The sequence below is a fragment of the Anguilla rostrata genome, chromosome 4 (assembly GCF_018555375.3).
Source record: "Anguilla rostrata isolate EN2019 chromosome 4, ASM1855537v3, whole genome shotgun sequence".
NCBI classification, from domain to species: Eukaryota; Metazoa; Chordata; class Actinopteri; order Anguilliformes; family Anguillidae; genus Anguilla; species Anguilla rostrata.
Genome location: NC_057936.1, coordinates 11950273 through 11967418, shown reverse-complemented (window position 1 = coordinate 11967418; position 17146 = coordinate 11950273). Strand labels below are relative to the sequence as shown.

General features: G+C 45.7%; 1 protein-coding gene across 10 annotated transcripts in view; it reads right to left on the bottom strand.

Annotated features, from left to right (window-relative positions):
• st3gal3a (ST3 beta-galactoside alpha-2,3-sialyltransferase 3a) overlaps window positions 1-17146 on the bottom strand; it is an 84963-nt gene that overhangs the window by 15878 nt on the left and 51939 nt on the right. For all 10 annotated transcript variants that reach the window (XM_064330657.1, XM_064330663.1, XM_064330665.1 and 7 more), the window contains 4 exons: window positions 16919-17013; window positions 11482-11545; window positions 9597-9692; window positions 6861-7047 (listed from right to left, as the gene is read on the bottom strand). In XM_064330657.1, the coding sequence (XP_064186727.1) occupies window positions 6861-7047; window positions 9597-9692; window positions 11482-11545; window positions 16919-17013 (442 nt within the window). The remainder of the gene's footprint in view (window positions 1-6860; window positions 7048-9596; window positions 9693-11481; window positions 11546-16918; window positions 17014-17146) is intronic.

The following is a 17146-nucleotide window of genomic DNA, read 5'->3' as shown; positions in this document are numbered from 1 at the left end:
GCGCCGCAACGCAGCGGTGAGGCGGGGAATATTTCATCTTCTGAGAAACGGAGCACCGGAGCGATGAAATCGTCCTGCTTCAAAACATCCTTCATCCGTGTACCTACCGTCGGAGCGCGAACAGCCGCGCAACCTGGTCTTTATTAGCCCCGGCTAAGAAACAGGGCTGCGGTTTCACGTTGCGGGGCAGAGTTTCCTTCGAAGCGCGCGCTTGCCGGTTTAAAGTTTCACGGTGCGTGCGCTCCGCTGCTCCGCGCGGCCGCGGTGCTGCAGGCTGTCTTACGGCCGGCGGGCCGCTGGGAGGCAGGTGCCGCTGGCTGCCGCCAGTAGCCCGAGCAGGGGGGGGGGGGGCACTGGCAGGGGGAGGGCAGGCCGCTGAGGCCGGGGCAGCGGGTGACCGCCCCATCTGTGGAAGCTGGTGCACATCTGGGGCACACATGCTGTGGCGCCAGCCACCCCCCCCCCCCCTCGCACAAGCAGCCTCACATTTAACTCCAAATAGCCGGAGAGGCATCTCTGCCAGCCGTGGAGAGGGCGGACGCACCCTCTGGAACGCGCCATCTGGTTCGATGGACGGTCGGGGGGGGGCGACTGCTGGACGGTTTGTTTGAGCAACAAAATTTCCCTCTGAACTTGAAGTACGGGGGTCAGCTCCACGGCACGTAGGCACGTGTCTGTGTGTGTGTGTGTGTGTGTGTGTGTGTGTGTGTGTGAGTGTTTAAAGGCCGTTTGGGTTTTCTCTTTGACCCACAGAAGAATAACAGTTTTGGAAGGGTTTGGCAGGAACGCTTGTTGGGAAGGTGCTGCATTAGTATGACAGAGTGGATTTCACTGCAGATAGTCTTCATTCCTGGGCTACGATTCAAAATAGCGTTCTGTGGCAAGCTCTCCACCCGGGTCCACCACACGCACACACACACACGCACGCACACACACGCACACACGCACGCACACACACACGCATGCACACACATGCACACAGCCACCCATGCAGGCACACACCCACCCACCCATGCATGCACGTACAAACACACACACACACACGCACACACGTACAAACACACACAGACACACACACACACGCCAGTTACCCAGCTTCAGAGAACCGGAGGGAGCGTCAGGGATTCTGGGTTCTACGAAAACCGCATATTTGCCTGTCACGGCAGGCCGGTAGAGATCAAAGTGTGGTGGTAGAGGGTTCACACACACACACATCAGTCTGGTTACTGTCCCGGGCCCTTGATTCACATTAATTACTTTAATTTAACTTTAATTAATTGCCACAACACATTATGGTAAAAAGAAGCCATAAACGATAGCATGACCAGCACTGGCTCCGAGAAAGAAACATATTTACACCCATGTACCTTCACAGGAAAGACTGTGCCCCTCCAGATATACAACACAGCACTGAGATTTTTTTCCCCCCATTGAAATCAATATTGCTCGAGGACATTAATTCTGAACATGCCATACCTTGCTCCGTTACCATCTCAATACCTACGTAGACAGAGACATATTCTCCAATTACATATGCTGTGACATGAATGGTTCCAGGTCTTGAAACGGATACAGAGAGACTTAAAGAGCATTTCCTAGCTTTTGAAACTAAGAGCAGGACAAGGCCAAGGGATTTTGCAAAATAAGGGTGGAGCTAATCTTGCACGTGGCAATAATGCGACCCCACTGTGAACTAAGCCAGTCACAAAAGTCGAGACAACTTTTGGGGTCACACTTGACGTATATAGATATACATTAACAGCTTTGACAGCCATGCAATTTATTTCAATACACAAAGAAAGCAGCATACTTTGCCATGCAAGAATGACGAGTAGAAACTACTTTATGCAGTTATGTTTTTGTGACTTTTATGTTATGTTAAGCCAATATACATTTCCATGAGTATCTTCTCCTTCAGGAGTCATATTTCCTTGCAAATTTAAAATATGCATTTCCTTTATAATTGACTGCCTCCATCTTTCCTCTTTTTAATCTTTGCACCCACCTGTCATTTTGTAAAGTGATCCAGAAAAGGAGATCATCCTATGCCTCCTGTTATGGGGATACATATAATCTCTTCAAAAACCAGATGGCACAAATCCATCCTTGTTTTGAAACAAAAAGCGGCCAAAGCAACAAACTTATCGAGGGAGGCCATTTATCTGCATGACAGCCTGACCCCTCCAGGTGAACACACCTGCCCAGCGACCAAATGCGAATCGCTGAACCTGCAAAGCAACTTTCAGAGCAACTGCGTCTCCTACAGCAGTCGGGATAAAATTCCATGCCTGTCAGCTGATGTTCTTTTCGATTACCCTGGGATAATTTTCCCTTTATTCCTGAGTCGGATTTATGAAATGTCTGCCTAGATAACTTTAGAGAAGCAATTAACTATCTACAAACATCTTAGCTTGCTATTGAAAAATACTACAGGACTGAAATGTGTTCTGATATGGAGTAAACTCACAGGGAAATTACTGTCATATACAAGGATCCTCTGTGCCCAGAGGAGTATAAATGAAATGGGAGATTGTGGAAGTTCAGTCAGATTTGTTGCAGAAATGTGCAAGAAAGAGTCCCTGTGCTTTTCCGGTGGAGTACTGTCGAGCTGATATCCTGCTCGCTACCCTTCCAGAAGGTTCCAGCAGTGAACAGAGCGAGGAAAGGGGGGATGACACAAGCACATGGAAAGCATGCTTACAGGGCCCCTCTCAGGTAAACAAACAGTGGAAAGTACACCAGATTTTGGCAACATCGCCGCTCATGTTAAAAATGGCATGTTTGTCCTCTTTCGCTCGCTAGCGTATTTAACAAACCCACGGCGAGGAACAAAGACTGTAATCAGAAACGCACCCTGGGAAAAAAAAGGCACCTTCGGCACTAAACCCCTAAGCACAGAAGCAGTGGGTCAAAGGCGTTCGCAGCTTTTCTGGGAGATGGCACAGCTGTCTTAAGAAATCACGCACGGCAGGTGACCTCATGATCCCAGCGTAGCCGTGTGAGGTTGAAATAATAAGGGATTAAAACAGATGGGAGCAGGAAGCAAAGGATTAAAACATCTTTAAAGCATCTACTTCATTTCTCCTGACAGGACGGACTCGGTGGATTATGGGGGGAAAAGGTAAAGGAATTCCGTGAGAGTAACGACACAACGCGTGAGTCGCTGGTTCCTCCCAGAAATTTCTCCGGGTTGCTTCCCTTCTTTCGGGCCCTTTTAATGCTCCTGCTGCTTTTCTTCGCTGTCCCGATCAGTCACCCCTTATTTTGTCTGAACTCCACATTTGCTAAGACAACAAAGAAACAGGACACATATGCACACGCAGACACGGTGCAGCGCAGGGCTCGAGGGAAATGCTTGGAAGAACCTTCAATGAGCCCTGACCGCAGCGTGTTGTACAGTTTTGGGTGTTTAGGAGTCCGGTCAGGCGCATCTGGCACAGTTCTGAACAGAACCGACGGACAGGAAGCCGGGTCAGCCTGACCTTAAGGCCACTTACAATAACGTGACGTGAACTACTTTGATGAGTTATACCACTACATTAGTGTCAATGCTTTTTGGCTGTGCCAAGAAAAAGTGGTGCTAAAAATGATGTCCTCCATTTACAAACTCACCAAGTATGCTGATCTTCCAAAGTAAGGCAGCCCCATTGCCTAACCAGTAGATAGAGAAATGGCTTGGAAAATAGCCAGAGACAAGTAACAGTTCCTACTGAGTTCTTGGCTAACTCCAGAGCCATTTCACAGCGCTGGTAGATCAAACTTTCTTTAAGGCTTCTCTGGTCAGACTTACATAAGCAAAAGAGGACTTATTTAAAATGACACGAGTCATTTCTCTTCAATTGGAAAAATACCCTTGTAGGTTTCCATTCACTTAATTCGAAATGGGCATAATTATGTTGCACAAAAATTCAATATTGGGTCTACAGATTTTTGTGCATGGAATATATATGAAAGGGACACGTTTCACTGACTCATGTCAAAAAAAAAAAAAAAAAAACCCAAAATACAACACAATGTAAACACCCTTGATTGGGTCACGCTGGATACATTGACATTTCAGGCCGCTCTTGTCTGGTTCCCAACTGTGTTTCCCACCATACACAATATACAAAGATATATTTACCTAAACAAGGATGTACATTGATTTAGCCTGAGCCCAAACCACTTATGGGAACTCCAATTTAGACTACAAAGAAGTATTTTGTGGGAAAATATGCAGTGTGTACATAATGTAGCATGTTTCTGCACTGGGATGTTGTGTGCTTTCCATTTTTAATTTCAGATATGAAAAATAAAGATCAGAAAATAAGATCAGTCGTTACAGCTGTTAATAATGACAAAGATTATAATTAGAGAAGCTTCGATTAGTTTTAAACTTAGAAAAAAATCATTTCCTAATCATATTGAAGAAAAACTAGAGGCAACTTCTACATCATAAGTATCCTCTTTCTTTTTTTGAAGGAATGTATATAAACCTGCTTTGAAATTGAATCTGATTGGTTTAACAAAACAGGATATTCAACAGAGGCAACCAAATAGGGCTGAACATATGATGACAAGACAACTGTGGGCCTCCATTTGGCGAGAAAAGTGAAACCAGTCTTTTCTGACTTAATGTGATTTTCTTAGCAGCCATGGTGAAACAGTGATACCTAGAGGCAGTAAACTCAACCAGTGGCACCTGGTGCACACAAAATGATGAATGCTGCATTATGGTGTATTCACCTCACATACACACACACACACACACACACACACACACACACAAACACACACACACACACGCACACAGGCGGCGCACACTCACATGAACACAAGCACACATGCACACACACACACACACACACACCATCCCCCTCTCTTCAGGGAAGACATACCTGCACAAAGGCTGGCGATGCCCTGAAAGGCCAAACATTCTTTCCACCAACAGAATGAATGTATAAACACGACACAAAAGCACCCTTCTGAAACCAGGACTTCAAAGATCCCACATGCAACTCAATGTTATTTTAGACTCATGGTCGCAAAAAGACAGAAAGGGAAAGGTATTTCTGGATTAAACATCACTCAAAAGAACACTTTACTGAAGGTAACTGTCTACATGGTAACACGCCTCTTAAGTACAATCGACTGGCTTGTTTTAGATCTTTAAAAGTCAGAAACAGAACATTACATTGTAATATTCACGCCATTGTAGATTTATAATACAACACGCTTGCATTTTTTCTTTTGACTTCAAAAACAAAATGCATGTGCAGTAAGCAATGGCTTCTACTTACATAGCTGACAAACAACTACATACAACTGATCATTAGATATCTCTGTCTTTGACCCGATGCTCTCAGGATTGTAACAGATGAGAGTTTGGTCATTGTGATAAAAGGCCATGACGCCCAGGCAGCCATGGACTGCGCGTACGCATTTACACTGGGGTCAGCATGGCCGTATAACCCCAGGGTGTTTCGCCTACAGCTCTGGAAACACAGAGAACCGGACTTTGAAACAAAAACCCCAGGGGGGGCAAAGTAAAATTATGTGCGCCCACTCGACCAAGCTGTCCCCGGCCCCAGTTTATTTATCACGCTCATTTCGCTGGCCTCTCCCCACCTGCGAAATACTCTTTATCGCAAAGGTTAGCAGAATTCTTTGGGCCCGGTGATTTACTCATTTGCCATCGGGAAAGCATTTGGCGAAAGTCTTCCTGTCGGAGATCAAAGGCAATTCGTCGGGGAGCACGGGGCAGATCAATTATCGGGACAGTCTCCGCTGTCCCGCTTGTTCGAATCCGCCGTTCGGACAAATCATGGCTCTTCAAAGGCGGGGAGCAATTAAATGGCCGAGCGTTCTCTCTCTCCGTACCGCAGCTGATAAATAAATGTCTGCCGGCGAGCTCCTATCGGCTACGGGTCCCGGAAAAGCCACAGCTGCGCTAAACGACAGAGGTTCCCCGCAGTTCAGCGCAGCCACTGCTTAGGGCAGCCGCCCTAGCCGTGGTTCTCACACAGTTAATGGCAGCCATGTTACACCGACTTACGGCAGAAGACTTCAGGCCAGCCAAATAAAACCCCTCGTGGGCAACCAGGAACTCTTTTATTACTATTCTGTGATAACGGTGGAGAAAGAGCAGATTCATTAAATTGCCGCACTCGACTTCAGAGAGATAAGGAGAGCCCCTATTCAGTCAGGCATACCCGACAATTAAGGAACTAGTTCAGCGGCCGTCGCTCAGCTCGACAACGACGTTGCCCGAACGGCCAGACAAAAGGAACCGCTTCAACTGTGTTTTCAGATTGCTTTCTTTATCGCAGAAATTCAGAATGCAGTTTTCTCTTTATTGAAACCGGAAATTATTGTTTTACTTATTTAATGCCCACAAGTTTTTTTTAGATGCAAGTATTATTAAAGAAAACAGTCACCACTGCTGCTCTTTAAATGATCTCTGCAAGTAGCCTCAAGAAAGTCTTGTTTGACTAGATCGCTCTCTTTAATTTCTATATCATCGGCATGCTGCCACTTGTCTCACAACTACAAGCACTATGAGTGCCTCCTTTAAAAATAAAGTACATTGAAAAACACAAAGGAAAACTACTGTATCGGCACAGCAAGTAAAATTGCAACTGTAATGAGTGTAATGTGAATTTTATGTAACTCTGGAGGAGAAGGAACAGTCAGTGTTAATCAGTGTAGAAAGAATCTGAACTGATGACATGATACATTTGAGATATTTTAGGGTCTCTGTACTTTTTAACAGTAGATGTCCACAGCTTTCCCCGTGTTTCCACATTCTGCATTCTCCTTTCTTTGGAGATCACTAAGACAGCTCACCACCGCCCCCTGTTGGTCAGTCACAGTTGGCTTACCTGATTGTCTTTGAAGATCATCTGTCGGAGCCACCTGAAGTCCTGGGGCTTGAAGGCGGAGAAGACGAAGAGGGAGTCCTTCTCGTAGCGCGAGGGGTTCTGGATGGCGCCCTCCGGGTAGGTGATCCGCATGGTGGTTTTGGAGCCCACGTCTTTATCGAAGCCGCTCACCGGGGCCTCGTTCAACCTGCGCGCAGGGTTCAACCGCCATTAGAACAGGATTCACAGCAGATGCGATGAAAAATATGCTTGTCACCAGATGGTTGACCGTACCTCTGAATGCTAAAGGTGCATAGATGTCAATTTAAAAAACAGGCCCCCTTTGTCAATGCTGTACTTCACCAAGACTTTCGTCAGCCATGGGCCAAGGCAGACCGAGCTGCCGGCCCCCGTCTATCAGACTGAGGCGGGAAGGCAGACCCCGGGCAGGTGGCGCCTTTGGCCTCGGTCAGGGCCTACACGGCAGGGGCTGGCAGCCAGGCTTTCATTCGCGGACGGGCAGCTCGCACCCGGCTCCCCGGGTCAGGGACGCGAGCTGTCAGACGGCAGCGGGGCGTCAGGGGTCGCGCGTACGGGCTGTGGCGTGGCGGTCGGGCGACGCTCCCAGTTTCGCGAGGAGAGGACGGGGCTGTTTCCCATCACGCGCCTCGGCCCGAAAAGGGAGCGCGGCGTTTCGCTGGACTTGGGCAGATGGTTCGAATGAGGGCTCGCTCGCCCCGCCTGGTCCTGCAGGCCCCACAGATGTGAGTGCTCCCTCCGCGTCCGACTCGGCTACCCAGCGGCGGTGGGAGGTCACGCTTACGCGGTTCAAATGGAGGTGACAGTTGACGCAAGGTTTCAAGCCTCTGGTCACCAATCCTCTTCCATAACCCATTAGGCGGCAGCGGGGGGGGGGGGGGGGGCGTTGGGGGGTCACGGACGCTGCTCCAAGAGAGACACGCTCTAGGGTTTCTTAGAAACCACGCCCACAGCCTGTGGCGAGTTGTACTGATCGCGTAACATATTTACGCAATTAGACAGTGGCTCTGGCTTTGGGGCTCCCCCTCCCTCTCACCCAGAAAACACAACGGGCTGGCACCCCTTACCCATAAGTACCTCTGAAGAGAACTCAATTGCTTCGTAATTATATATAGCCTAGTATAAAATAGTAGTAGCCAGTAAAAAACAGTAGGCTAAAACATACTGATCTCAATCATTCCAAATGAAACACTGTTCAGATATAAATCTGTTTCACTTTGATTGTGCTCGTTATTTCAGTTCCAAGCGGGTAATAATTTTCTTGATTCGAACACAGCATTGGACCAAATACCAACACCAATAACTCAGCTGCCAGCACTGAAAAAATGAATTCTGATCTGTTGTTTATAAGTGTTTCGTTTTTCTGCGCCACTTGTTAAATTGTAAATCATTACAAATGACCATGTCATTTTAAGGTCATTAGTGGAGCATTTTCAGGCTATTCCAACTATATTGTACACGACTATATTAAATTTGGTACAGGACTGATTTGAATATCTGAAAAAACAGCCAGACCCCAACCAGCAAAGCAATTATTGTACGATACCCACATCTAGTTTTATCTGAATGTGTCAAAACATCACAACATGCTCTGCTTGCAGTGTAACCAGTGGGAGAGATGGGCAATCTGACAGAGCAGAAGGGTGCGAATGCACAGTTGGAGCAGATCCATTTCATTTTATTGACTTGCATTCTTGTTCATTTGGGAGCTCCTCTGACCGCGTGGGGCTTTTTATTCAAATGGGTGAAAAGTAAACGAAACTGCCAATGTTTACACAATGCAAGATGTTCTACAAGGATTTTGTTTTGCTTTTCTAAGAATTTCACATTATCGTGCAATCTCTGGGAGAGAAAGATACGGTGAATATTTTGTTTCACTTGACTGTTCACACAAGCTAATCTAGCTTTAGATAGACCTTTCTTATTAAAGATATGAGGTTGAGATAAGTAAATGCCAAAGAATCACTAGGGTGAGAAAAGCACAAGAATTTAAGCAACATGCTGAAGGCATATTTTTCCCAGATAAGAATACAGAAGTCCAGGGTCCTCAGCATTGAGATGTCCCTGAGGTATCTGTCCAGGGGATTTAGACCTGGGGGGGATGGGCGAGACTAGAGGATTCCAGGGGGCAGGGTTGCACTAAAGTAGCTGACCTGAGGTCTGAGGTGAGATGGGAACCCGGAACCAATCCACCACAGATCAACACGTGCCCAGCAGTGGCACCTGTGCGTTTCAGCTCTCGAACCTTCAGCCATTTTGAACCGGGTAGGGCCACTAACTCACCGCAATACAGTCCATCCATCACCGCATTCACTAACAATCCGCTAATCTACAGAACACAGCCATTCCATCGCATACTCATCGGCCCTTCACCGCCCTTCAGGAGATCTTACATTCTACTACACTCACCAACACAACGCTAACCCACAGCAATGCTTTCATTCTATCACCACACTACACTATACACCCAAACAAATGTCTCTGATTATGAGTAGGTGGGCTCTATCCAGTGAGTGAGTGAGTGAGATTGGGTACAGTGTATCATCAAAAAGCTAATGTCAAAACTAAGCTGTCAAACAATACCCTCCTCTATCTTCTGCTTATACAGCAAAGGTGTAGGAGACACTCTTCTCTAATGGTGTCACCAGCGATTATTTAGTTAATTCATGATCACGAGGCCTGGTTTAAAAGGCGACAAGAGTGAGCAATTCGCCTTACCTCACGATGATGTCATACTCGTCGATGCGGGAGCCCAAAGACTTGTTAGAGAGGATCCCTCCATTCCCCACGATGACGCATCGTCTACAGGGCAGACTGCGGAGAGACAGAATCTGAGTGACTTCACCAAAGCAGGCTATGTCAGAGATATATATATACCTTCAGGACTTCAGTCATTTAAATGCATCATGCCAGTTTGACTGCAGTATGTCATCACTTAAAATGTATACTGCAAAGGGCTACTTTAATAAAAAATAAGGTTGACCATTTATTATACATTGTTCTCGCTGTTGTTGCTATTATTATTATTATTATTATTATTATTATTATTATCATCATCATTATCAGCACCAATAAATTCATTATTTCCTTCCTTAGTTTGCACTTCTCCAGGAAACTGTAAACTAAGTATATTTTACACAATTCTGAGGCTTTCACAGGAAGGAGAGTAAGGGATGCACAGATAAATGCGCTCCTGTAGAGGGGGTACGCAAGCCCGGTACATCAGCCTCCTACATCTCTCCCTGGCCGCTGCTCTGGACCGAGCCATTGGCAGAACATGTTTACCGGGGGGAGGGGCTACTTGTTTACAGAAGGCCGTTTAGTCGCATCGCAACTAAAATTTCCCACATTAATCTTCGGATAAATATGGAAAGCGGATGACAATGCGGAGCTGCGTTCCTCCGATTCGAGAACGACAGGGCAGACGCTCTCCGCGAGCTGGCGATGGGGGTGGGCTGAGTGTTTGCACAAAGATCATCACGGGGTCGAAGGTCAAAAGACTGGCAGTGAGAAAGGAGCAGAGAAGACCGATCGGATTGAGTAATTATTCATCTAGAGAGAGTCTTCAGCCACTGAAAACCTCTTTCAGACGTATCTTTGCAGTGAATGGGGAAGCAGACGCATTAAAATGCACGTATGCCCAGAAAACATTTTATACTCTTCAGCTTTGGACAAGAAAGTCTACAGGTTCCTACACTCATTCAAAAATGACTCCCCAAAAGAAGCCAAATTGGGACTTCTATTCCAAAACAAATTCCTTCAGGCCACAAGAACGAGTCCCCCTTAGTAAGTCCTTAATACATCCTTTCCTTTCCTTAATAAGGAAGGAAAAGGATCCCCCGCAGAAGGGTTCTCCAGCCAGAGATCACGCTCGGGACATGCCGCCAGCCCGAGGAGAAATTTAAAAATGAGGCCAGCGGCCAGGGTGGGACCCCAGTGATGAATTTTCTATTGTCGTCTGGGGGAGGGGCGTATCTATACGGCAAGCCTGTGGAATTTCCAGGTTAAGTAGCCTGTATTTTCATATGATAAACGCTTCTCCCTCCCCTTGGAGTGGCAAAGCTCGTACAGCTTGTGAAGCCGCGTGTGTGGCTGCGAAGCCGAGGGTCTCTGAAATCTGCCAGGTTCTTTTACACTGAGGTCCTGGGATGGATTTGAGGGGTTTCTCGCCCCGCTCACCCAACTTTGAGCTAAAAGGTCCTACGATGTCCCTCATCCTTTGGTACTGTTCTATTCACTATATACTATGTATAATATGGACTTTTTTTTGCTGGGGTACAGAGCAGCCATTGTTGCTGTGGGGAGAGCTGGTCGCTGACCTCAACCGTTTCAACTGAAGCACAGCGGCGATGGGCAGGAGACCACAGGTCATGGCCTGTCTGGAAACGTCACCCCTAAGTTCAGCTTTCGGGGAGCCAAAAGTCCCCTTGGTCCATGCGCACAACTTGGGCTGAATCCAATGTGTTGTGCTACGTGGAGCCATGTGGTTAATGTGGGTTGCTGGGACAGGAAGTTGGACAATGAGATCCTGTCTTACTGGAGCGATGAGTCAGCAATAAAACTTTGCCATCGATTCAACTGCACCAAATTCAGAGACGCTTACCTGTTCAATTCTGGACTAAGGCCGTAGTCCTTCGTGGCTGATAATATAACTTCTATGATATTTTCTGAGGAAAGAGGAGGAAAAAAATTTTAGTCAAGAAAATAAACAATATTAAAATGTCCATCCAACATAATGTACAGCCTTAATACACTGCTTTATTTAAAACGTGACATCTACTGAGAGTGTAACGACTATACACCGCAGTCTGGGTGGGCTGGTAGAGAACAGCTGAACACTTTTTCAGATTGTCCCATTATTCAGAGATAAGGGGTCCCGAGAGCCGGACCTGAGAACCTCCCTGAGTGGGAGAAATTAATCCAGCTAAAGGCACTTCGGAAAAAGACCATAAAAAACCTCAGTCAAGAATGTCATTTTTAAACAAGCACGTCTCTCTGATGAAGTGAGCAATCCTCGGCCCTCTGGGAATTTGCTTACATCACCGGTCGGCAATACCATAGGGTCCGAACTGTTGAGATGTTCTAACGGAGCGAACATTCCTGTCCTTTTTCTCCACGGGGTCGGGCGCCTCTGTTTACGGCATATTTTGACATCGTCTTGTGCCGCGTTATTTTTAGTACGGTTTATCGGAGACGCGCGAGTACGGCTTATGTTGCAACGGGCCTCCAGACCTTTGCGTGGCTACGGGGCGAAACAGAAAAAATCCAATCTGGTCAAACAGAAGAATGTGAGAAAAAATGTGAAAAAAGCTTCTCAGAAATCACAGTGAAAACAGGACGAAAATGTAATATATATTATCATGTATATTAAATATATAATTTAAAAAAAATTTGAAGTGCTAAATGTCTCACTTCAGGCAAGGGCAGTCTGGTTTACCACTACCATCCTTCACCATTGCTATGCATGTACACTCCTTTAATTTTCTTAAACATCATTAAAAAAGAAAACGAAATGGCACCCCAAATGTCTCTTATTGGGTTTTTATGGCATGACAGAACCAATGTGAAATGCATATTTGCCCCACAGACTTCCTCTTCTCATAACATGCAAAGAACAAGGCTGGCGTCCCATGAACTTCAGCCTTTATGAGGTACTTCCATTCATCTGTTTATCACTGGATGCTTCATTTTGAAAACAATGACGGTGAAAAACATGAAAATCTTTAAGATCCATAACAACAAATATGACTCAAAGTCTTTCCCAAGCATCTTAATTTGGGATAGCTAAAAAGTAAGGCGTTTGCCCCAAATCTCAATTTCATGACTAATGGGAGCAGAAAGGAAAATAGGAAGAGATGGAAAATCACAATGCTAGTAATAGCCAATTAAAAAAAATGCAAACACTACGCCACAACTTCAATCAGGCTAGACCCTAATTTGAAAGGAAAAGGTCTGCTGTGGTTTCAGTCAAACCGTAAACAGGAATATCAAAAGAGTGAAACACAAAAACACTCTCCGGCATAAGCATTCAGGGGTGGGGCACCGTTGTACCTCAGAGAGGCCTTTTTCAGGGATGCAAAAGCCCGTGTAACTACAATGGGACTTTTTATAGACTGAATGGCTTCAGACGGTGGCCTTGTGCTTGTGTCCACAGTGTGGAATTCACAGTCAGTCAGCAGTGAGAGACTTTCGGTTTCGTTCCATTATGAAAAGACAATTTTCCCAATAGTTTCAATGTATTCTATGATGTCCAGTGTTGACCAAGACCCCTACAACAGTGTTCACTGCAGAGACCAGTTTTTTTAAGACGCAGCTAGGCTTTTGTAACAGAGTACAGCTATTCTAACGGAAAGACACGTGTAAAAAAAAGACAGCAGCAGCCAAAATCAGGGCAGCAGCTGTCAACCTCTGGCATCACGCATCACCTATGACTGCATGAAAAATTCCTCTCCCGTCTAGGAAGACAAATCTTGAGCCCACACAGACTTTGAAAAATGGTGAGATATATTTTTTTAATTAGCTCATGTAAACATTTCACCCAAGTATGTCTTTGAGGCCACGAGACCCATCCCACTTCGCCCTACACCGCAAGGTGTGCGATATCTTTTCACGGGAATAGGCCTGGGTGCCATAAATGTTAGAGGATGGAGACGACAGACGTACTGGAACAAGACGGTGTCACTGACCGCTGGGCGGTGTAAAACTTGACAGGCAGCGTAGGGTAAGATGTCTGTTTGTGAAAACCGTAAACTCACTTCTAGGGATATTCTTGGTACATGTGAAGGGCATGCGATGCTTCAATTCCAGTAGATCTGATGCATTTCCAGAACTTTTACATAGGGAGCCTGGGGGGACTTCAGCCTTGGCGCACACATTCTGAACAAGCCTACAATTCAGTTTTTTTGTATTATATTTGTTTTTAGTATTTTTTTAAGAGCGGGGTGAACCTGTGTAGTGCAACAGACTTTCCAGCTGCCTAGTGACCCTACAAAGACCCAGTGCTTTTGCACAGTTCGAGCTGCAAGGCATGCTACGGGATCGCAAAGCGCTTTCAGCAGACGCGAATGAGGGCACAGAGAGCAGTGGCGCAAAAACAGGGAACGCGGCAATGCGCGGGCGGTTCGCACGCGGTTAATGCAACGTCTACCGCAGCCTACGACTGCTCTGCCTTTCAACTACTTTCTGTTGCAGTAACACCCCCCTCACCCCGCCCCCCCCTCCCCACCCCCCCGTTTGCCTTTTGAAATCCTTTATGGGGAACTCTTTTCAAAAACGACACGTAACGCCTCGCCACATGACTACTGTTTCAAGGGAAACAAAATTGGTCCAGCGATCCGTGAAGAAAACAGAAGCCAGGTGCGACGTAAACAAGGAGATCTCCTTTGGAAATCTTCGCCTATATATAGCACTCATCCCTTGACAAAATACAAAGGTGACATTCACATATGCTCTGTGCATACCTGCGCGTAACTGCTCATTATTGCAAAATCTTGGAATGTGCCCGTGCTCAGCCAAGCTTTTCAAGCAAGCCAGCCGTTATTTTCCTTACTTTTGTTGCGCTCGATACAGGAATTTGAAACGAAAACTAATTTTGCATTGATATATCTGCCGATGGGTCAGCTTGACTTTAGCGCCTTCGTGTGAGTCTTAAATGGACCTCATCAATCATGGACGATATGACAGTGCCAACAATTGTTAGCACCTACAAGAATGTTCCTGATTCGGATCCCTTGAAATTATTGATATTCTGTTAAGTCTGTTAAGAAAGAGAGAGCCAGGTGCACAGGGTGGGAAACTAAGTTTGACTGCAATCCACAGAGAAATTGCCAACTCTTGCTTTTGGAAAAATAAATGGTACGTAGCACCACCATATCGTATATCGCGCTCCGTTACTTGGTGATGAGTCCATTTTACTCTCTCAGTTTCAACAGAAAAAGGGACCAAAAGACCCTAGAACACATCACGGTTTTCACGGTGATGACTAAACCTGTTGGTTCTTAAGAGGGGTGATTAAATTTGAGGGCATTTAAAAGTTAGAAGCCGTATTGCAGTCCAGAGGGATGATGGTACCCGACGTCACCGTGCCAACGCTGCCCGTTTACAGCCGCTGAGAGAAAATAACCTGGCACTTTAGCGCCACCCACAGAACAATCGTACCGTCACACCCCAGGCGCTGGATTAAGAAATTCAATGCAGCCTTTGTGCCTCTACTTAAAATGAACTGTAAAATTTCACTGCGCTCATTAAACATGCAGCCCCATTTTTTTGCCTTTATTAACGGATAAAAAAAACGGACGATTCGACATGACCTTCTGAGCAGAAGGTGCCAGAAGATACGCTATCGTCGTCGGCGGCTGCGAGCGTGAGCGCGGGAAGTGAAGCGTGACCGGGGGGGCGCAGGTGCTGTCGACGCGCCCACGATGGCCTCCCCGCGTCCCGCGAAACGAACGGCGGAGGCGCGCCCGCTGGCGGTCCCGTTCGGGCCTGAGCCCGCATTCCCCAGCCTGTCCTTCCTGCCTCTTCTCCAAACACCTCTCATCACGGGGGCGAGCATGTCAGCTCTTCTCAATAGCCCGCGCCGCTCTCAAGAGTTCAGCTTGAACCCACCGCCGTCGATTTCTGCCGGTTTTGTCGTTAGCCCGTGAACGGTTTACAAGCCTCTTCGCAAAACAAGAGAATTTTGCTCAAGTGGTTAAATCCACATGAGATAAGAGGACAGAACAACACGGCCATTTTTTACTCCGTGGCACCTGTGCTCTTACCTGGAGATGTCCAACAAATGACTCCCAACAAATGCAGGACAAAAGAAAACCGTCCCAGTGTAACCTACCACAGGCCTATTTTACAAATAATTAAGAGACACGTGAATGAGAGCAGCCAATTTTTCTCTTTATAATTTGTCGGGAGTTGGCTTCTGCCCCTCTTTTGGTTGACAAAACATTTAAACATGACCGCAGTAAAACAGCGTATATTGCTTTAAAATGTTCATCACTGCACCGGCAGCGCAGCTTTCTGGCACATACTGTACTACACATTCCAGTACTGTGAATTAAAATGCTTTTCACAGGTTAGCACATCAGTCAGAGTACCAATTTGCAAAGATGTCACGAGACATGCCCTCAGCATCTGCGCAAGTGCCAGCATGCGCGTCAAGATTTATAGCGTCCCTGCTGGAGTGATCTGGGGATAGGCCAAATGCACACTGCATCTACCCAGCATGCAATGGGCCACTGACTGTAAGTGATTTTTTTTTGTTTTCTAAATCCTGTGTTTATGTAACAAAAAAGTATAAAATTATTTCAGATAAGGTACAAGTATCATAAAATTCTGTATAATCACAATAAAACAGGATAAAAGCACACACTACTCTCTGTCACACACACACACACACACAAACATAGCAGACTCCAAAAATATTGATAAAGATGACCAAATAAAAGGCTTCCCCCCACTCTCAGGAACCTGAGATATGGCTGAAAATGGATCTATCAGCAAGTCAATTATCCCAAGCATACCTTGAACTGGCTAAAAAATTACTGTTTAGCAATGGCCATCCTCAGTGTGTTTTGAATTGTAGAGGGCTATCCACAAATACAGACCAAAGGATCTTGAAAAATTCTGTAGGGAGTAATGGTCAAAGACCCCCACAATATGATCATTAACTCTAACTATCTCAGAGGCTATATGAAGGAAGGGTTCACTAAGTACCAAGAACATCACATTTTATTTGAACAAAACTAATAATTTTAATCTTTTTGGGAAATAAATCTATTAGTACATACAAAATCTTTTTTTTATTATTATTCTAATTTTCTGAACAAGTTTATTAGTATTAAAGAAAATAATTTTCATATTTTTCTGTGGTGTTTGTTTTTTTTGGGTATGTTTTATTTATATTTTCTTGGCCATCTGTATTAAGGGTGCCAATGATAGTAAAGTCGACAATACCTGACCTGTAGAATGCAGTCTCTACCACAGTCACACTGCACACAGCACTAAACACACACCGGATCAGTGATGTGCTCGATCAAGACTCATACCTTGCGTTTTGAATCCAAATGGAGGTAAATAATTATTGACATTTTTAAGCCGCTTAAAGTTCAGGTCCAAGAACATGGAGGCTGGTTTCACAAACCTGGAAGAGAACACAAAGACGTGACACAGGTAAATGAGAGTGAGCTCAACAGAAGGGAAGTTAAGATGGTGACAACCGCACTCACATTAAAACGTGGGGCAACAGATCAATACATTAACTACTGTTATGAAGC